Source organism: Hirundo rustica, chromosome 2 (genome assembly GCF_015227805.2).
Source record: "Hirundo rustica isolate bHirRus1 chromosome 2, bHirRus1.pri.v3, whole genome shotgun sequence".
Taxonomy (NCBI): Eukaryota; Metazoa; Chordata; class Aves; order Passeriformes; family Hirundinidae; genus Hirundo; species Hirundo rustica.
In genome coordinates, this window is record NC_053451.1 from 12,973,609 (window position 1) to 12,996,013 (window position 22,405).

General features: G+C 37.3%; 1 protein-coding gene across 1 annotated transcript; it reads left to right on the forward strand.

Moving 5' to 3' along the window:
• Positions 1–4,199: 4,199 nt before the first annotated feature.
• On the forward strand, positions 4,200–20,042 carry LIPI (lipase I). The gene is made up of 10 exons (XM_040055932.1): positions 4,200–4,251; positions 7,336–7,712; positions 9,357–9,465; positions 10,120–10,221; positions 11,329–11,418; positions 12,501–12,668; positions 14,067–14,159; positions 15,701–15,812; positions 16,173–16,346; positions 19,920–20,042. Exons 1-10 carry the CDS (start codon positions 4,203–4,205, stop codon positions 20,005–20,007), a joined length of 1,362 nt encoding a protein of 453 aa, XP_039911866.1. The 5' UTR covers positions 4,200–4,202; the 3' UTR covers positions 20,008–20,042.
• The last annotated feature ends 2,363 nt before the right edge of the window (positions 20,043–22,405 follow it).

Below are 22,405 nucleotides of genomic sequence, written 5' to 3' on the forward strand. Positions count from 1 at the left end.
TGTCAAAAATAGTATGAATCTCGACCATTCCTTTTATGATAAAGTTCAAAGATGTGAAAATTTCTCTTACATAAAAAATAGAAAAATGAAAAACAAAAAAGCAAAACAAAAACCAAAACCAACCAACCAACCAACCAAAAAAAAAATAAAATAAAAAATCCAGTTATCCATTATTAATGCGTCTTTTTCTTGACTTCCTGTAGTTCTGGCCACTCTCTGTCCCCTTTTGTTATTTTCAGTACTCCATGTGTCATTGTCACAACTCTGCCATTTTCTCATCCTTTCAGAGGCTCTTTTCTCCACCTGGTGCCCTTCACATCCAATTGAATGTGGCAGGGCCGCTTCAGGAGAGTTCTGTGGAATTTTAACATTTGCACCTTGGTTCTGGTAGGGACAAAGGTGTAAATTTGAAGGCACTGGTAGAGGCATCTGCTGATAAGGAAATTGTTGACCTGATGGACTCTTTACCATGTGCTGTCATGCTAAAAAATGGTACTTTTAGAGAAACAGAAACTTCAGTTGTTAACACTATGAAAGCTGGGAAAAGAAATAGGTCAGAAAAGAGTGGCATTTGAGGGGGTGAGTACTCTGTGGGTGTGCTGGAGGAGATGGGGAGGGGGACAGAGCAAAGAGTAGCTCAGTGGGCACAGGTCCAGCTGGGGGCTGTGTTGTGGTGGTGGTTGCATGATGCTTCTTAAGTGTTTTAAGGCACTTAATTCAGTTTTTCTTTCCTGGGTTTCCCCTGCTAACGGGAGGAAAAGGCTGATGTGAACAAGCCTCGCAGTGGAAACATGCACGGCACAGGAACAAGGCCCTGGGAAGAATTCTGTGTTCATAGCAGGGTGTTTCCTTCTTCTCTGAGTGAAACTGCAAGTGAACAGTGAATAACTACTGGGAAACCACATAATTATGTAATAATCGGGCTAAGAAACTGCATTCCACAAATGCTGCCATCATCAGCATGGTAAAGCATTGTGATAGTTACTGACAAAATATACGTATACAATATTGCATGTTGTTCACTTCTCAGTAAAAATTACTGGAGTGTGATTGCTATCTTTATAGCTGGAGTTACACCTGCCTTATAACCCACAGCTGCCTGGTTGCTACAAACAGGTTTCAATCGTGTACGCGTATTCAGCATTCCAGGTATGTTTTTAAAGTGTTATTTTACAAAGGAGCACAGTTTCAGAAGTCATCCTGATGACAACAATGTGAAAAACAATCATTAAAGAATTTATTTTCCAAAGCATAAATGGTGTGCATTGCATCAGTGCCCATATTTTCTAATGGAGGTTTAGTTACCAATTTGTCAATCCTATTTAGGAAGAGATTACCAGTTTACAAGAATTGCAAACATCAGTGTAGAAGACAGTAAGTCTTAAATTTCTTCCAAGTCAGGGGGTTTTTGCTTGCAATCTTTGGACAGCTTACTTTCATAGTTAAACACACTGCATTGCAAAAGCTTGGTGGGATTTCCTCTTACTGGGAAGGGAGCAGTGCTCTTGAACTTAGTGGTTAGAGAAGAATTTTTCTGTAGACGTGGCTTGAGATGTTAGAGAAGTGAGAGTTGTTCTGCGAATGGGATTTCCCAACACTACGGAATCCCTGGGGGCAGAGAGGAGATTAGAAGGGGAAATACCATTTGCATGTGACCACAGATCAGCATATCAAGGTTTGTGTAAGAATTGGATCTTATTCTGGAAAAACCACACAGTAATATTTATAGATAGTATTTTATCAAAAAATTCTGGGGATAAATTCAATTGTAATGGTGCCATTCTTTTATTGACAAACCATAGCAATCTTGTACTGTAGTAAAAATGAAATTTTTATATCTTTTTTTCTGCTTGAATACTCCTCCAGTCTTGAGAAATTTTTAGTTGCTGAAGCCTGTGGAGTCCCCTAAAATTATCAGGGTATATTCAGCAGTCCTGAGTGCTGTGGGGTACAGTCAGTGTTGTGAAGAGGCAGTGCCAGCGTCCTTTACTGTTTGCATAAGGCACTTTTGAAGCAGGTAACTGAATTTCAGTGTGAGGAGGAGTGCATCCTTGTGGGAAAAACGTGAGGCGTGAGTGAGCGTAACAGCAATGCAGCAAAGTGGGATGGGAAAACTTTGGAGTTGTGAGAGTGTACGTGACACTCGGAGTCACCATGAAGGATTTACCTGACAGTGAGCTGTCAGTAGTACCTACAGTATAACCAGCAACAGGAGTTGAGATTTCTGAATTTCTCAGAAGCACAAGTGCCACTGTATATGAGCACAGTTCCCTTGTCATGTGCCACAGACGTGAGTTCACCCCAGTTCAACATCCTGATTAGTGCCACAAAACTTTCTGGGCACTGATTTGGTATGGGAGTCCTTTCCCAACACTGGTTTGGGCTTTGAAACCATTTCATGGGGGGTTATATCAACATGACCGTGAGCTGGACTTATTTCAGTTTTCAGTTCAAGAGAAACTTCAAATGTCCTTTCTTTTCCCTGTTTCTGTGTAAAAGAACAAATGTTAGCAGTTTATTCACAACTAGTGACATCAGGTACAGGTAAAAGTATATATGTAAGATTTTCTTCTAAGATTCAGGTGATTGGCTTTCGGATAAGCCCAGTAAATGTTTTACTGGAGCTGTTAGCAGTTTGGCTTTAGTGGTGTTGATCTCTCCATACTTTAACTTGTCTATGAATGGGTACTTTATACAGAGTGCATGCTGAGGCTCTCTGACTGGAGGTTTCCTGGGTGCACTAACTTTTTGTTGTAACAATAATCTAGATTAAAAAGTAGGGAGAGGGAAGAGCCAGACTGGCACTTTGCCATTACTTGTTCTAAGCAATACGTGATGTCAGTAAAGCTGTGCTTTTATAGTAGTGGTTGGGCAAAGTGTCAAAGATTTGAGATGACAGGGAAGTGCAAAGGAATTCAAGACCTGCCACAGTGAACTTTACTCCAAGCAAAGTGACATATTTGAGAAATGGAAGCAAAAAATTAATTTAAGGTAATTTGTTGAGCTGATTTTCATATCATCAGACATGCTGCATCTTTTTGTCCTGGTGACTGCATTCAAAGTTAAAAAACCACCTTTGATGATACCTCCTAAAGGCTGTCTGCTGCAAAAACTTCTGCAGCACAGCTTTGATAAGCTGCTCAGATTCATAAAGCTGAAGACACTGATCACTGAAAATTAAGTAATGAAACACATAAACATGTACACACACCCCCTTAACTGTAGTGGAAGGAAACAAAGGAAGCCTAGACCTTATGTTTAGAAGCACTTTAAAGGATACACTATGCAAAAAGCATTCCTACAGTGCATTTGCATCCTATTTGAATAGTTATGGTATGGTTTTCTTTCTCCTGCATTGGAAATAATTGAGACACAGATTAAGGCAAACTGAGCATCCACGCTTCACACATGAACAATTCAGGGCTTATCTGCCTCTTTGCCTCACCACAAACTTTAAAAACCTGTAGTCTGCACTCCTGTATTTACCCAGTGAAGTGATTTGTAAATAAATGAGCTTCATAAAAATAAATATTTCGTCATTTGTTTTGCAGCTGGGATACAGAGGGAATGAGGTTAAAAAACACACAGCAAATTGATATCTGGGTGAGGTTTGTGGGACTCTAAGATCCACCTCTCTGCCAAAGAGGCTTTTGCAGACCCTCTCAGATTTTAGATTAGAGAATGAATCCTTGGAAAAACTCAGATGATAAGTTTGTGGAAAAACGATCTCTGGATATGCAGTTTTCAGAACTATTTCCAAATTCTTACAGGAAGATCCTTCTGTCAGCAGAATGACTTTTTTTTTCCCTAAGCTCCTTTTGCCCATCTCAGTGCCCCTAATTGCAGTTCAGTGTGCATCTTTAATGGCATGCACCACTAGTTACCCCACCTCCTAAACTCCACGCATGCAGTAGTCAGCAATATATGGCATCGCTCGCTTACGTGTAAATCTGCTGATAGACAGAGAGGGAAATAGATTAAAAATCAGTCCCAACCCTCAAAGCCCAGAAACCACCCTATCTGCTGAAGTCACTCAATAGGAGGAGTCATAAATTGCAGAAGCTTGACTACAGCTTTACTTTCTGCTTCCTACTTGCTCACTTCATTGGTGTCATTCAGTTGTGTTAGAAATCTAGAATAAGGAAACACTCAATTTGCCACTTTTCTGTGGATATTGTACATCACTTTTTCGCCACTTCCACATGCTGAAATTGTGTTTCTTCATATGTTTGATATACTGGGTGAAATCAGGTAAGAACCATCAGCTTGCTTCTGCTGTAGAATTTTCGCTTTAATCAAATATTAAAAAAATGAATATTCCTTCATTTAAACTGGCCAAAAGATTAAGATAAAATCTTATTAATTATGCCCAATGGAGTAGATGATTAGTAAAAAGAATTCAATAACTTGGAAACTGAGACATAAGTTTTCATTTTAAAGTAAATAGAACCAAGCCTGATACTTTATCTCTGGGTGTACTTTGCCCAGAGACCTGCTCAGGTATGTGCACTTTGTACAAAGTAGACGTAATCATGAAACAGTCTTAATACTCTCATGTGAGTTTACTAGTTGTTGCTGATTTGATAAGTGCTTAGATTTTCATATTACCTTTTTAAATTGTAAAATTTAGTTACAAAAAAACTGTGCACAAAGATTTTCCCCTTTTCAACCACACAAGATAATTAAAATGCTTACAAATGTGCACAAGAAAGTTAAAATTATACATTAACTTGATTAAACTGCATGTGTTAACAGCCCAATGCCTACGTGTATGTTTTGATTGTACAGAAAAGAGTGAGTACTCCAACAGGAGCGCACAAAGGGCAGCTGGGTACTGCTTCCAGTATTCAGTGAGAAACAGGAGTTTGAAAAACTTCCCCCAATGACTCCTCGCTAAACAATTCGAAGTATTAAATGTATAAACCTACTTGTAGAACTTATCTAATTCCACAGTTAAGACATCATCATTTTTGCATTATTCTCTATTTACTTTTGAAACAATAACTTCTGTCATTTCACAGTCAAGAGTAAACGAGTTGCTTCCCTTCGACATCTGCCAGCTAGTAAATAGGTTTGGCAGTTAAAATAATTTCCTTGTGATAGATTTCCCATGGAACAGACTGCGTCTGGTTTATCTCACTGTCATTCCACTGGTTTTAGAAGAAGTAATTTTTATTTCTACCAATCAAAGGATTAAGAAAAATCAAAACATTTAAAGGGATACAGAGCAATATCTTAGCATGAATATTCTATATTTTAGATATGGAGTATATTTTAAGCATCAGTGATTGAACTTGGATTTCAAGACCACGTCAGGCAAAATGAGGTTTTCATGCTGTACCTTTGAAATGATAATCAAGTGACTTTTTTTTTTTTTTTCCACTTTGTAGGTTAAGTTAGTGTAATTTATATTCTAGTTTTATCATCATATATAAATATATGAAAACCAGAAATCAAATGTGACACATACTGTTAACATCTCAGGATCATGTCACGTACATGACATTTTACCAGATTCTTGATTATTATTTTTATTAAATTCAAGTGCACTTCATCTGAACAGTTCTCAGTTTCAGAAATCCTTGGATAAGTCCTGGCGATGAAATTAATTGCCTTCCTGTATCACTTGCTAGCTTATAACCTATCTAATAATCTTAGTTAAAGTTACTTATACTATTAGGTGTTTAAATGAGGAAAACAATGGTATCTACTTTGAAATATAATTCTGTCTTTTTCACCATGCAATAATTGTAGTTGCTGTCATAACATGATAATAGGCATGAAACTTTTGTCTGGCTGATTTGCAGCAGGGAGTTTCAGGTTATTTTTAACACTGTGCAACTTCAAGCCTGCTCTTATTTGGACTATATGCATTATTTTTTTGTGATATCCAGCTCAGAGATGACCAATCTAGAACTGGTAGATACATGGTTTGGCATTAGAGGTGATTGGCCTAGTTCCCTTAATTACTGAATTAGTGTCCTTAGTGCCTTTACTCAATCTTTACTGTATCTTGAATGCCGTAATTCACACTGTTTAGCTTTGCTTAGACATGACCTGTAGTATTGGACACATATTTCAGATACCTTTTAAGCCACCCAGGCTTGCCTTTTGCAGCTTTAAGAAGGGGTGCAGGCTTGCTGTCCATCTCAAATAGGGTGAATTTGGTTCTGCCTGTGAGCTGTTCCCTGGGAAGAGGAGAAGGGCTGAAACTGCCTCCCTTATGACTCAAAAAAATCTGAGAAATTCAGGTTATTTTTAAATATTATTTTTGAGGAACTAAGAAGACACTATTTCTTTTCTCACTTTTGGTTTCTTGGAAGTGACATGTCTTGCAAAGATTTTAATGACAGAAGAGTTGAGAAAGGTGCCATCAAGCGCCAGAGAGACAAGTCTTGTGTAAAGTAATGTAACCCACTAGAAGTCAAGAGATGGGTCAAAAACCTTGGCCAAAACCCAACTAATATCATAGCAAAAGTGAAGAGGCCATAGCAGACTGTGACAGGTGTTGGCATTCTGCTCAGAGTCCTGAAGTGCTTTATCCACACAATGTGACCTCAGCAGCCAAAAGATTTCTTCAAAGTGTGAACTTTGGATATTGATAACCAGAGAGGGGAGAAATTTAGTCTTTTTATACTACTGAACGTCTCCATCCTCTTGTTGACCAGCTTAACCTGGTACACCCTAACTGTCCAAGTACAGACAGAAATGCTAAATCCTACTATTTGTCTTACGCCATTACATACACTGACCTTAACTCTTACTTTTTCAAACTCAGAGCAAGATTCTTTGTTTCTTCTGCCTTTGTTTCTTGGTATTGGTGCCGTTATGGTGATCCAAAGACAGGAAAGGGTTCTGGATCATTCCTGTTTTGTCAGGCAGCTATTTCTTACTGCTAGATCAAACAAAAAAGGTCTAAGGATTGGGAGCACAGCCACCCTGGCCCAAAGAGGAAGAAACAACCGCAACTACCTTCCTGTTTATACTCCACACACTTCTTGTGAAAAAAATCTGAGAACCTGCCTTTGATGGTGAAGTAAAGGAACTTAGCAACACTAACTACTAATTAGTACTTATAAGGAGAAAATACACGGTTCAGGAAAAATTAAGGTATTTTTGCATTTGGAGGAGCATAGTGGTATCTGCAGAGTCATTAGTTAAACTGTGGTTCCTTGTTCAGTGCATGTTTTGGCACCGCTTTCCAAAGGTCAAAAGTAAAGAAAATGGAAGTTATCCACTTTCAGCAGGAAAAGATATGGAAGGAAAAGTGAAGAGGTGGTATTTCAGGTAGCCCAGCTCATCAAATGACTGTCTTAACATTTTCATCTTTTTCAGATGAGGAACAAAAATGTCCCGTATTTACAGACCTTAACATAGGCAATGCTTTGTCTGGAACAGAACTCCATGTTCAGCTACTCCTATACACAAGGGAAAATCATGATTGTTCTGAGAAACTCATTGAAGACGACGTTGCTGCATCTGGGTACCTGAATACAAGCAAGAAAATTGTCTTTGTTATTCATGGCTTCAGGCCAACGGGATCTCCTCCGGTATGGCTCAGCAACATGAAGAAGCTTTTACTGTCTTCAGAGGATATTAATCTCATTATAGTTGACTGGAATCGTGGTGCTACCACTGTGAATTACAAAGCTGCTGTGCAAAACTGCAGAAAAGTTGCAGAAATACTGAAAAATTACATTGACCAGATGCTGGTAAGGCATTGAATCTGTTCTGAATAAGTGCAAAGAGCATGGTTTGAGTGGGAATGGATATTTAAAATATATCTATAGAGAAGTCCAGTGAACAATATCAAATCACATTTCTTTAGAGAGGTATTACTAACTTTACATGAAGTTATTATTGCATATATTTAACTTCACTTGAGTTCTTATTTCCAATTCACTGAAATGTGCCTGAAAGTGCATCTGATTTCTTGAACCAGCTGGAAGTTTTAGGTCTTCTGGAAAGAGTGAATTCAGCAGTGGGGAAGTGAAGGGAGAGATGTAAAAATAATATACAGCAGAAACATTTTACGAAGCCATTGAACTACTTCTTACTATAAATAAAGATTTTAAATGAGAAATAAACCACTGGCAAAGATATAAATATTAATTCCAAAATGGTATAAACTTCTTGTCTCCAGAGGCAGCTGCTGAAACCATAGTAGATGCCAGTGGTCTTAACTGGGTTTTAGATTTATTGCTTGATCAAATAAACAAAACGTCATGATGTTATTTATGCCATTGTCTGGTTTGTCACTTGAATTTTCATCTTTTCTCACCACTTATTTCTCAGCCTTTCTCAGAAATTTTGAATGCTGTGCAGTAATAAATATTCAGGTGGAAATTGAGAAAAACATCCAATGTTTTGAGAAAGGCTGAGGTGAAAGGAGAGAAAGCCGATCATAATCTGTCCTCTGGGACTGGATACAGTGATAGCAATTTTCAATTGTGCCAGTAGATTTATTGTTATGGAATAAAAAATACATAAATAAGACTATAAGAAGAGTCTCCAAGTTAATTGCTGTTTACAGATCTGCCTGTCAGTGACAGTGTGAGTCCTGGAAGTGGTGCAGGCGAGGTCTGTAGTGTCCCACAGCTATTGCTTTTACACTTACAAGCTGGTGTGAGGCCTTTCTAATTCGTTTTGAGACATATTAATATTTCAGATCCTGTGTGTCACCATTTTGCAGGGATTCCAACTAGGTCAGCTGATCCTGTTTTAGAAATCTTCAGTAGGTTTTCATTTGGGTTTTTTTGAATACTGCCTGCTTTGTAGAACAGGCATTTTAAGATGTGCATTTGGCACCATTATTCAGCAGTTGTGTAGCATAAGTATTTGTCAATCGTATTATGTTTTTAATTTATTTTATTGGAAGGATAAAGCAGGGCAAGATTTTTTTTCGTCATTCATGGTTTTGGTTCAACTTTCTTATATCTGATAAAAGTCTTCCTCTTCCTTTCCGTGCTCACCTTCTAACTAACATGACATTTCAGGAGAAATGTGACTCAAGCTTCCTTTTTATATTTTTCTGGAGAAAGAATTTCATTATTTCTATGCTTTAACTAATATGGAATTGCAAACTGAAAGGAACTTTGTAATAATCTTCTTAGGTTTGGGTGGTATTTTTGGTTGGTTTTTTTTTGTCTGTTTGTAGTTTCTTTTAGGTTGGTTTTTTTTTTTTGGGGGGGGGGGGTGGTGTTTTGGTTTTTGTTTTTGTTTTGGGGTTTTTTTGGTAGAGCCAGAAAGTTAGAGATATAATTAAAAGTACTGACAAAAGGTGAAAACAAAATCAGCCTACTGAATTCTGGTCTGTTAATTCTGTGTGTGACTTCGGTGTTTTTTTCCCCTGATAGGTGGGTGGGGCTTCTCTTGACTCTGTGTATATGATTGGAGTTAGTCTTGGTGCTCATATAGCTGGTTTTGTTGGCAAGAAGTATAATGGCAAACTTGGCAGAATTACAGGTAAGGCTTTTAATCCTATTGCACATGTTCTATTGTACCTCGTATTGTTGTCAGAGCACTGAGACATCGACAAACAAGGACTGAATATTTAATGACATACATGAGGAAAAATATAGCCCTGACAGCAGTTCAGGAAATTGGGCAAGTCTGCCTTCGGGACATAAATCACAGATTAAATTTGCCAACCTGGTTACCTCTAGTCTCTCAAATGAAAATTGAGTGCTACATCTAAATGCCACTTATGTTAAATTATATGCTACCTGAGTGTCTGAATAGTTGTGTTCTGGAGGTGAGAGTAGTTATATTGTGCATTTTTGTTTTATGAAGTATATAATAGGTACAGTATTTTCTGGGGAACAGGACAAAATTTTCCTGATTTGATCCCCAATGCTGCTGGCTTATATTCATCTGAATAAATGGAAGATGAGAACATCTAGATATGGGTAGAGAGAAATTCATAGATATGGGTTGATCAGTATTGTGGTAGGAATTTTTGCCTTTCTTAGCATGTTGAAGAGGAAAATTATGGGGTTTTTTTAAAATATTTATACCAAGAAAATTAAGAGTCACTGCTGAATAATGCTTAGATGTTGATCTTTTATATATCTGTAGAAGGAGCCCAGGGTTAATGATGCAAATATGGTTTTTATTCAGGTCTGGATCCAGCAGGCCCTTCATTCACTCGAGAACCCCCAGAGCACAGACTGGATCCTACTGATGCACAGTTTGTGGATGTAATCCATTCAGATATTGATGGTAATAACATAGCTTTGACTTGCCTATTTCAGCTCGAGGAAAGGCAGGAAAGTAAAAGAGAAGGTTTTTCAGAAACTGTTTCAGACGCTGTTTCAGCAGCATCCAAATAGTACTGCAGGAGAATATTTTGTGTTACCATGAGCGTTCTTTTGCTGTGCAAGTGTATATGAACACAGAGGTTGTAAGCACTTGGCTATCACTGAATGAATCCCTTCTGAGATAGTCAGGCTCTGCTGTTTCAACTTAATACACCACTGCATAAAATACTAAGTCATGTAACTGTAAGGTTAAAAAGAAGAACGTTTTAAAGTCTGCTTCATCCATGCTTTAACCTCTGGTTTCATTTTTTCCTGAAAACCATAAGAAAACCTTTAATAAACAATTGTCCCATTAGATGTGTAGTTTCATATCAGTTTCTTTAATAATTTTAAAATTTAAACATTTTCCTATACAAATTTATATGTGAGGCTGTAAAATATCAATTTTTGTAATGTTCCCATTATGTGAATGAAGATAAGGTGTGGTAAAAAGGAAGGTAGGTCAGATTGAATTAACTCTTACTCATGGAATTTTGCTTATTTTTATAGGACAGATACAAATTTTCTACTTTGATTTACTGCTAATAACAGTGTACTTCAGAATCCATTATGCTGCAAAAAATGGAAAATTTTACTCTAATGAAAATTAGAGTACGGGAAAGAATTGCACGGAAAAGAATTCTGGTTGCTGGAGAGAAAAATAATTTCATAAATTTATTTATGTAAATAATATCTCAGTTACAGCTATTTCTGTTCTTTCCCTGTTGCAGTAGTAGGAATTTTACACAATTTTGTATACATTTATGTACAGCATTTCACATGTGCATGATTTTCTTAAAGAAAAAAAAAATCCTTGACCTTTACCTCATAGTGTGACTTTCATTTACAGTACAAAAAGAATGGTATAATTGCAAAAATTTTCTTTAAGATCTCCATGATTTTTGGAGTGAATGTGATGATAAATAATTGCCTTCATAATTCTCTCTCTCTCTCTCTCTCTCTCTCTTTTTTTTTTTTTTTTTTTTTTTTTTTTTTTTTTTTTTTTTAATTCACAATGTTTTTACTTTAGTACTAGGTTTCAAGAAGCCTTTAGGAACCATTGATTTCTATCCAAATGGAGGAATGGATCAGCCTGGTTGTCCAAAAACATTTTTCAGTGGTAAACAAAAATCTGTTTATTTAATGAGAAGTTTGAGATCAAATAAAAAAAGGTTAAATTGAATTGAGTGTACACTGCACTTAGTCAGTAATATGGAAACTGAGACTATATTCTTTCTTTTCCATCCCTATACAGCACAAGAAAAATAATAAAGATATTTGACAGTAATCTTGCTATAACATACATATCCCATCATATCATCAATATTGGCATGATGGAATTATGTTGTTGTATTCTATATACAGCCTGAATATACTGGTCATTATTTTTCCAGGGTGGTATGGGTCCAGGCATGGGGGAGAGTGTTTGTGTCCCAGTGGATTGGGCAGGATCCCTTGCCTATGACATGGAAGGCAAGGCTTCCACATCCGCTCTGGGTTTTAGGTTCCTCCTGGCTGGCAGTGACGAACTAGGTTTTGGTGTTGAATATGTCTTTCAGGCCCTAGGATGAAAACAGTTTAATGAAATGATCTTGATGCAGAATTTTGATTATTTCAACTTCCATGAGTGATAGGCAACCTTGCTGGCAGTTACTTTTGTTTACTCTTTTGGATATGTCTGTTTCTGTCAGTGTTTCCCATTACTAACCTGCACAGTGCTGCCACCAGTTAGAGCTGCTGCAAAGGCATAAGGCTTCCACTTGTGTATCTATGAGTATGGGAGAATCCCTTAAGCCAGCTCAATCGTCATCTCTACCATTCCCAAAGTTTGCTTTGTCAGGAAAAGAAGGAATTTATTTTTCCTGGAAACTAGAGAGAAGAATCTCTGAAGTGTTCCTTGTGATAATATCTTTTGGCCAAAACTGTCACTCACAGAGTGGTAAAGCATTGGCACAGGTTTCATGGAGAACTTGTGGATGTATCACTGAACAAGCCCTGGAAGTGTTCAAGACCAGGTTGGATGGGGCTCTGAGCCAGCGTGGTGTAGTGAAAGGTGTCTCTACCCAAGGCAGAGGGGTTGGGACAAGTTGGTATTTAAGGTCCCTTCCTTAAACCATTCTATGATTCTACTTATACAACATCTTTTTTTACATTAATAAAAATTATTAAGTTTTCTTTTTATTTTTTTTTTCTTCCCTGAAGGACTTCAGTTTTTTAAATGTGACCATCAGAGATCTGTCTTCCTCTTCTTAGCATCTTTGAAAAGCAAGTGTGACATAATAACGTATCCCTGTGACTCTTATTTGGATTACAAGAGAGGAAGATGTCTTGATTGTGATGCTTTCCAGCCAATGTCCTGCCCGGTACTGGGTAAGTGTTACCATATCTGTTCTGGGCTGGGTGAAATTTCCTGGGAAGTTAAAGTAGTTTAAAGTTCTTGGGTTTGTCTGCTTTATATAGTTATCTGTTATGCGCAGGTGCTGAATGTTCCGACTCTTTGGTCTTTACACTTTCCAGTCTGGAATGGATTCAGTGTTTCCCCTTTCTAGAGAGACTCTGCTTGTGCTTTCAGTTCATCACTTCAGGCTTGAAGAGTGTCTTATGATCCCTAGAGGACCTGTGGTTTTTATTTAATAGTAATAATAGTCAAAGCAACGTCATGGTTTCTTTTGCTCTTCCTTTGGAATAAAGCTTTTATTTGGAGGAGATTTTAATTGTTTTGAGGGTTTGTTGCTTTTAGAGAGGATCTGGGTGCAGTTTGAAAATGGTGTGAACATTTCCTAGTTAGCAAGGTTTTCTTAAGAATGAAATTTTAAAAATCCATAATTAGAAGTTAACTTTCAATTCGTATCTTGTCTTTTTTCACACCCTTATGCTGGGATGTGCATGCTATATTAGTTGGATCAGGTTAGAACTAAAAAACATAGATAGATCTGTGCTATTCTATGAAAAAAACCCAACCATAATGAGCTTTTATAGTAGGACAAAACTACTCCAGAGCTTCCCCAGCATGGTTGTTAGCCATGCCTGATGTTCTTGGACAGAATGCCCAAGGTAGACGTGGAGGAATATTTCCCCAGTCAGCTGCTGAGTCTGGGAACTGAGTGAAGCTGCATCCTTCTGCTGCAATCTTTTCCTGCTTCCTGCTTTGCTGTGGCAGCTCTGCAGCCTGGAATTAGCCCTCCTTGTCCAATCTAGGTACAGGGATTAACAGGGAGAGAACAGGATCATCCGTTCTAGAAACAAGGACTGTTATCAAGGCCAAAGACAATAATCATGGAATTGTATAAATTTCTATGTTAAGTCTATGAGCTTAGGGGGTTTGCAGAGTATCTTATATTTTATTAAACAATATCTACAAATAGGCGATACAATTTAAAAATATTTAATGATTCAAAAGAAAGAAAGGAGAGCTATCTTGTAAGCTCTTTCTGCAAATATGTGGGCTATATTTTTGGGTTTGTTTTTATTACCTCTGCAGGATTTTGTAAGCAGTACTTTTTGGAGTAAGTATCTAGACTAAAGAGGTAACTATTACATTATGGAAATCCTAGTGATACTGTTATAATAGAGGAAGTAAACACTTGCATACTACAGTCTGTTATACTCAGAGGATTCCTTCCTTTTTCTAAACAGTTTTCTTTCTCAGAGGATATTTAAGAAAATTAAAGGCAAATTTGTCACTTTGTGATATTCTTTTGTGTAAGCATATGTGTATCATGATTTTGCTAAATGTCTGAAATGAAATATTTAAACTTTGGATTTCAGGTTATCATGCTGATAGATGGAAAAACATGTTGATATCATATAGTTCACCAACAAAAGCTTACTTTGATACCTCGGACAAAGACCCATTCTGCAGTGAGTGAATAAATACATACATGAAATTTCTTTATAAAAATTTATGACTGATATTTTTTAGCTGATCTGAAGTGAAACCATGTTAAAAGTAGCAGGCTAGTGTAAATCACTGTGTAAAATGATGTAAAAGCCCATGAACTAAGGGTCAGTCCACAGACGGGAGGAAGAAGAATAATGATGGTGGCAGAAGGAAAAGTAATACTGTGTGAACTGGGAAAGAAATGTAACTTTAAATGTAATGGGATGGACTGCCAAGAGGAAGAAGGAAGCCAGAAAATGAGAATCAAGAGGGAGGGCAAAAGCTGGATTGATGGAACCTGCTTAGATGGGATCGGTGCTGCCATTTTCAGAGAGCAGGGAAGAGAAGTGAGACTGCCCTGGGTGGAGAACAAAAAAAAGACATCTCTGTTCCTCCTGAGGAGGAGATCACCCTAAAGTCAACTAAAGCTACTCCATGTCTCCCTAGGAGTAAAACATTGAAGGGAAAATTCAGATGACTGCTTCAGTTACACTCTGTGGCAATGAGCTCTCATGGAGAGGGCTTCAGCTTCAACAGTTTAGGTATCTACTTACCCATGTAGGCCCATCCTAGATTCTCATCCAGTTTCTGTTTGCATTAACAGTCTTAAGCACCCTGAATAAGTACAACACACACTTTTAATTAGTTATGTTTATGATTCTTTCATTTAGGTTATGGGGATAGGCTTATAGGGAATTCATGTGAAATTAAGTTTTCCCATTAGTTTTGTCCATCATCTTGGCAAGCTTTGTGACCAGGGACACATTTTCTTAGTCATGCTTGCTGATATCACCGTATCTTCCAAAGGATTGAGGAGACATGAATGAAGTGATGGATTTTACCTAGGTTTTTTTTACATAGATTTTGCATAACTCCTCTTACCAGTGTTTTTCAGCTCAACTCAAACCTGTTACTACTGTTCTCCCCTTCCCCTCTCTGGTGGTGTTAGAGGTGAGAAAAGAGAGAGGCACGTGGAGCAGAATAAGAAATATTGTAATGACAGTATATATTTAAAGGAAAATGTGCAAAATCAAGAAGGAAAGAAATAAGCAAAGTCAGGAAGCAAAACAAACCAGTCTGAAAAAGAGTGTATTTATTAATGAAATCCTTAATTATTAGATATTTGGAAACCTGAGGAAACAGAAATGAACACGAGGTCTCAAAAAGAAAGGAAATTGTAAACATGGGCAAAACAAGGCCTCATATGAGGCCTGGTCTTTTAGGAGAGAATGATAATAAGCAACATGCCAAAAAATAAAGAAAGTTTTACTTGGTGTCCTTACTGGAGCAGTAAAGGTGTGTGGTTGCAATACTGCTGATGGCTGCAGAAGTCCAGGTCAAGGTTTCTAAGGGCACAAGGCAGGTCAGCAGCAGGTCAGCTTTTTATTGAACTGGTAGTGTAAAAGTAAGGAGTCACTATTCCTGTCATCTACCAGTGAATACATTTAACAGGGTGGTAACACCAACTGTCTCCTGATGAGGTCATTCTTTAACTCTCAGGATTTCCTATTTCTTCCTGCAGTGTATAACTACTTACTGGACATTACTACCTGGAATAAAAGCACTAGGAGAGGTTTCATTAAAGTTAAAATAATAGACTATGCTGGAAACACAGTAGAGTCACAGATGAATAGGTATGTTGTTCTTTGTCTTTATTTTTTTTTTTTTAATTATTACTTTATAGGAATAATTTTCTGAGTTTTGTAAACCTTTTAACTTGTTAGCTTGTAAGTTGAAAAAGTGTCCAGAGTTTGTTAGGATTTGGCCATGGCACCATTTTCTGGAAGTGGCTCAGTGTCAGGGGCAATGCCCTCACACTGGAAGGATCCTTTCCCAGGTCCCTGCTTGGCAGTGCTTTGAGTCCTGTTCTAGCTGTCCTCGTTCTGAGTGCTCAAAGTTGATGCATCTCACAGGATTTCCAAGTTTAATAATAATGCTTAAGAATAATGAATATTACTCAGCTAACAAAAGCCTGACTAAATATTTTTCTTTAGTGAAGCTTCAACATTTCAACAATATAAAAAAGTCAAAATACTGACTGGATTTCACCGAGACATTGAAAAAATTGCAAAAATTTCCTTGACCTTTTCTACGAAGTCTTTAATAGGCCCAAAACAAAAGCTGAGGATTCTTCAGATGAAGCTGAAATCTCTCAATAATCCAAATAGGTGAGTGTCATGTATCCCAGCTGGGTATCAATTAAGGTGCTCATGATGTTTCCTCAGTAACCTGTATTTCCCTGCATTAATTTTTTTAATTGCATATTCCTGAGTGTATGAATAGTCTTCTCATCCTCCTTGTGATCACATTTGTCACGTGGAAGAGCTGCAGTGTGCATTAACATTTAGCACACAGCATCTCGTACATGGAAGTGTCACACATGCTGTGTGTCACTGCTGTGCCTTCAAGGGCCAGCCCGACTTACACCTGCACGGTCAGCTTCTCCTCCAGAAGATAAATTGTATCAAGCACTTTTCTGATTTTCTCATGTGTCTGTACACAGCTTTTCACACTCAGGTGTGAAATGCAGCACTTCAGCAACACTTGTTACTGTAATAGGTTTTTTGTTCTTGTTGATGAAGTTAAAAAATTCTTCTAAGATCACAACACAGTCTGTATCTGCTTACAGCTAAAATTAAATTACAGTTAATCGGTTTGGGATTTTTTATTAGTGTTTTTGTGTGTGTGTGTGTTTTGTTTGTTTGTTTTGTATTTGAGTGTATTTACTAATCTTTTATTAATTCTGGTTTAAAAATTTCAGCAGTATTACCACATGTTCATTTTTTATATCTCCAAATTTACTTGAACAGTAACACTAGTAATTAAATTTCCCTTTGCATCTTGTAAAAAGATTCCATTACATGGAATGGAATAAGAAATATCCAGGAGTAGCAAGAGTACTTTATTTAAGAGTTGTTAATTTGTTTCTTATTAATGTCAGATTCAAGAAAGTCCAAATTTAAAATAAAAACATAAAAATGCTTATCAAATAAATAATTTCAAATGAGTAATGACTGAGAATAATATTACAATACTTAGTAAGTCTTAAGTCAATATATTTTATTAACTTGAGATGTGACATTCCAGGATTTCTTACATGGTGTATGATAATAGCCTGGTAGGAGTTGGGTATGATACTTAGTAAAAATTATGAAACCTTCTTAAAATAATCTACTATTTTAGATTTATTGAGAAAGAGGAGGAGATGAATGGGAGAGACTTAGGAAGAAACAAAACACTCAGTAATCAAAATAGTACCCCAGAATGTACATACATTTGACTTTGCTAACTTATTGAAAGCCATAAGTCTCTAGCTCTCAGGTGAAAATGGCATGATTTCATTTGAAAGCCTTTGGTGATGAGAGACAGTGAAAAGTTCTAAATCATATTCCAATTTTTTTCGCAGCCCAATGGTGATAAATCAGAAGATGTATTTTGTGTAAGCCTGGCAGCACTTGGGACTTTCTCAGATAATGATCTAGCAAGCAGACAAGAAAGATTTTCAGTGAACAGCCCTTATAGGGTTGGAGTTTTCATTCCTATTAGTCTGACTCTTGTTAGTTTAAAAGTAAGATGCACTTGATATGCTTTAATATACTATCCACGAAAGTCCATGTGGAGCCTCATCAGATTGCAGCTGTAGAGGCATGTTAGATACTTTCAGAGAACAGTGAAAAATACTGTATTGAACCAACATGTGAAGGTAATTTAAAAGCAGATGTTACAGCACTATTGGTTGGTATAATTATCTAATTGCTCATTGTAATTATAACTACCTATATTTACCTTATTTACATGTAATTACAACAATTACTTGAATACAGGATAACCCACTAGAAACTACATTAAATATATTTAAATCATTCGCAACAAAGTAGGAGATAAAAACCAGGAGACAGGTGCAGGGATGAAAGACAAAAGGAGTTTCTGTCTCTTCTGGTCTGGGTAAGAGGTAAACTGTGGAAGTTTGGGGATTATCACAGACAATTGTCTGCTGTGCTGGTCCACTAGTCACACAGATGGTATGTGAATATGGGAGTGCTGAAAGGTACACATAATTTTCATACTGTTCTTCTGATCCCTGAGATAAATAATTTCTGCTCACCCATAAAACCAGAAAACTTTGCTAACTTGTGCATGTCCAGGTGTCAATTATCCCAAAATGCTTGTGAACCTGTCAGTGAATTCAAACTCAGTTAAAGGGGAAGGTGAATGTCTCAAGGGTACCTAGCCCAGACACCTCTGGGGTTTTATGATCACAACAAGAACAAAAGTAATATAAAGAAGACCTTGCAAACACCTCCTCTGAACAAGTGTTGCATGCGTGTGTTTTTTAGTAGACAGCAGAGAAGCCATTTGGGTTGAGGGGTTGAGAAAGCCTCATCTAACAAAAGCATTTTTTGTGTTTTGCTCCTTGGTGAATCTGCTCCCTGCTCAGGGCTACCTACCCATCTGTGAGGTATTCCTGTTACTCAGTATTCACAAGCTGAGATGGATTGCCCTTTAAATGAGATAAAATATGTTGGAAAACATAAGCTTTTATTTCTAGAATTCAGCATTATGGTTGGGCTAGGTATTTTGCCCCCTGTGGTTAGATATAAATAATACTACAAAAATACTAGAATAATGAAACATTGAATTCAAATCGAAACAAATTGGTGATGAAGGACTGGATGAAAATCTATGCTTTGGATTGTACAGAACACCAGAATTTGTCTTGATCTTTTTAGTCATACAATTACTGTCATAACTTTGTGAAGACGTTAAGAGGTGTCACGTTCTTAAGTAGAAATCTGACGGTCTTTTTAATACAGATAGGTGGAACCTTAACTGGTTGGAAATCTCATAAGAATGGGCAACAATGGAAATGCTTGGTGTGCTGTTCTCTCCTTTTGCTGTTTCACTGTATTCTACATCCCAAGCTAAGATGAATTATGTGGTACAGCCACATCTATGAGTTCAGAGCAATAGAGTAGATAATTTTAAATAAAAAATCTTGTATGCTATGGAGGTGCCATCAGAGAGTATGTCTGTCATTTGCCTGTTCAATCCAGCTCTCCCCATACGTTGCAATTGTGAATGAAGAACAGGACTGTGACCTGCCTCTGCCCTAAAAGGCAGAGCACTTATATTGACCTCAAAAAGCCTGTCTTTCATGTTCATGTGGCTCCCTTAGTGACCTCTTTATGTGTTCATGTAGTACTAGTCAGCTGTGAGTTTTCTAGGTTTTCAGAAGACAAATTGGTCTCTTGCATTAAAATTTCTTACACATGCCGTCATTGCAAGTGAAAGAGAAAATATTGTTATGTGATTCTTTACTTTCATACGTTAAATAAAAGCAGAGAAATTTTCCTACCTGGGGAACTCAAAATAAATTATTCAGGCCCTATATTAACAAGAATTGTATAGTTTTTGGGTCATGCTGTTGAAGTGTTAACTTGAATGCAGATTGATAGTTGTAATGGATGAAGTGCTTCATCTTTGCACTTCAGACCAGAGTGATACATTTCTTTGCACCATCCAGCTGATGTTTGGTTGTTTTTAAGTCCATCAAAGCTACTCTAGGAATGCATGAAATAGGATATAAACTTAGACAAGGAGACACTTCTTGTCCTGACTACTGTCTTTGAGAGCTGGTAAATACTGGAGTTTTAATAATTCAAATACTGGAATATTTTTCTGTCAAAGTTAACTTTTTCTGTTGTGAATTTTTTTTTTTTTTTCTTTTTCTGCTTTTGTAGGCTACAGCTGTGCAGATACGATTTTGTACTGATGGAGGGCACTGAACTGACCTTCAAACCTATCCCTTGCTCTGAGAGGGGTACATGAAAAGAGAGCTACTACTAACCTAATTTCTCTCAGAGCAGTGACATTCTGATGCTTTCTCAGGATAAAGACTGCAATGAGAAAGGAAATGAGATAAGCTAGATATATTTTTCAAGAGTCTACCTGATAATATGCATTACTTGCTCTGAGTGCCTTAGGCTGAAATTAATTGAAAAGTTCAGACATGTATGTGCTTGGAAAATTGTTTGAGTAAAGTAAATGTATCATGTTGGAGAACATGCAGTGGTCTGTTCATTACTATTTGTTAGCAATGAAGCAACTACTGAATTAAATATGAATTATCTGCATATTCCTGGCACATTATTTGTCATATATATATTTAAATATTTATTATTTGTAATGGCTTTTTCATGGAAACATAATGATCTGCCTACTAACTGAATTTAATATACTGTACATGTGATCTATGGATCTAATACACAACAGTTTCGCTGTGCTGTTCATTGGATAAATGAATTCACATTTTCTCCTTATATAATGTCTCAGTATGAGAAGTGGAACAATAATATTTGTGAGCACATTTGTAAATTTTCCAGTTTAAATCTGTTGTCTTTATGCTCATCATAGATTAATGCTATTGCGTTCAGTTTTTTTTAATAAATGCTGTGGACAGGGTAGTGTTGTTTCAGATACAAAGTAATCTAATGTCTATTTCTAAGGTGAAAAACTTAGAAGTGAAATAAATGTATTTTCATTTTGATTCTGTTTGGGCCTCTTGGAATTATAACTGCTGCATGGGTAGAGAAGGATGACAGCTTTCTACCTATTGGGATGTGAGAAAGAACAAATGGTACAAAAAGATTACCTCCTCCAAATGAGAAAAAAAAAAAAAAAAGTTTTCTTCTTCCAGACTGCCTTTCCTGATGGAACTGATTGGAGAACAGATGGGTGTATTTTAATTCTGTAAGGCTGTTTTATGTGGTTCGTGCTGGTTTCTCATGCAAATGCATCCTATACACGTTATCCATTTCCTCTCTTTCCTATGCCCCCTCTGCCCCTATGCTTGACAGCAATGCTTGGTCGAACCCATTAACCAGTTTCATCTGAATGTCAGCAGAGTGGGATGCCCAGAACCTGTGATTTGTGTTTTGTTGCAAGTCAAAAGCTGGGTTGTAAGGAAGCTGGGATATAGTGACCTAAGGCAGGCAGGCATGTTTTCACTGCTGGAGAGAGCTCCAGCAATGCTGGTCAGTCCCTGCAAAGCTCTGAACCAGCCATTGCACATGCTTTTGCTTGTCTAGACAAACCAGAGATATACACACTTGTGGACAGACATGACTATGGACTGACTCTGTTAAAAAAAAAAAAAAAATCCAGAGAAATATTATGGTAGGCAATTGCCATAGCTATAGTCAAGTGCTCAGCTTTAGCATTTTACTATGTAATTCTTTGTTCCTTTGGGGGAGTCATAGGGAGATACACAGGAGAAGACATTTTTGTCTGCTTCTATGCTTATGTATGAAGGGGTGGATTTAAAAAATTTCCCTTCTTTTCTGTGTCTTGAAACTGCTGTTACTCTCCTTATTTCATTCTGCAGGTTTTTGTCCAGCCTTTCTCTCATCTACCCTAGTCTGACCTTAACAGGTCTCTGAGTCTCCTTTCTTTCCTAACAGGTCTCTGAGTCTCCTTTCTTTCCTCACCTTGCCTCCAAATACCTGCTACTTATATCCCTTTAAACAAGCTCAGAGACCTAAGCCTAGATTTCAAATGTCTGGAGCTAGAATCTTTCAGTGTGTGATATAGATATTCAGGCACAGAAATATATCAGACTGAGATACCTTCCTAAAATTTTTCCAGTTTCCCTACTGACACAGGAAGGCGTACAGACACGACTAAGTGTTGCTCAGTGCTGTGATAAGGGAATGATAATATTTTATAAAGGGAATGATATTTTCACACAATTTAAACCTCCCTATAAAATATGTGAGAAAGGAATAGTGATTTTTGCCTTGATTTCATAAGCTTTGGGTAAAAAGGAAAGAAACAGCAGCACTGATAACTCTGGAGGTTCCACTAAACAGCAACAGACAAAGAAACTTTCTTTTCCCAATTTCCAGTTTTAGCTGGTAATTTCTGTTTCGTAAGAGGGACTGTTCCAGGCAGCGCATTTCCAGCGCATAATTGCACTTCTCAAGTGGCTGAGCACTTGTGTCTCCCAGCACCAACAAAATGGGCCGTAATTGTTGAGAAATGCAGCGCTTTCTGTGGCTCGCTGCCACATGCTACTTTGTATTAATTATGTCAGTTCTCTCAGACTCAGCAGAGGATGCCACAGCCAGGCAGAAAATTAAAATCTTCCAGGGAGTTCCCTGTTCTGAAAAAAGGGCTGGTGGTGGCTCAGTGGAGCAAACTTCTGCATAAGAGCTGAAGAGAGGCTGGA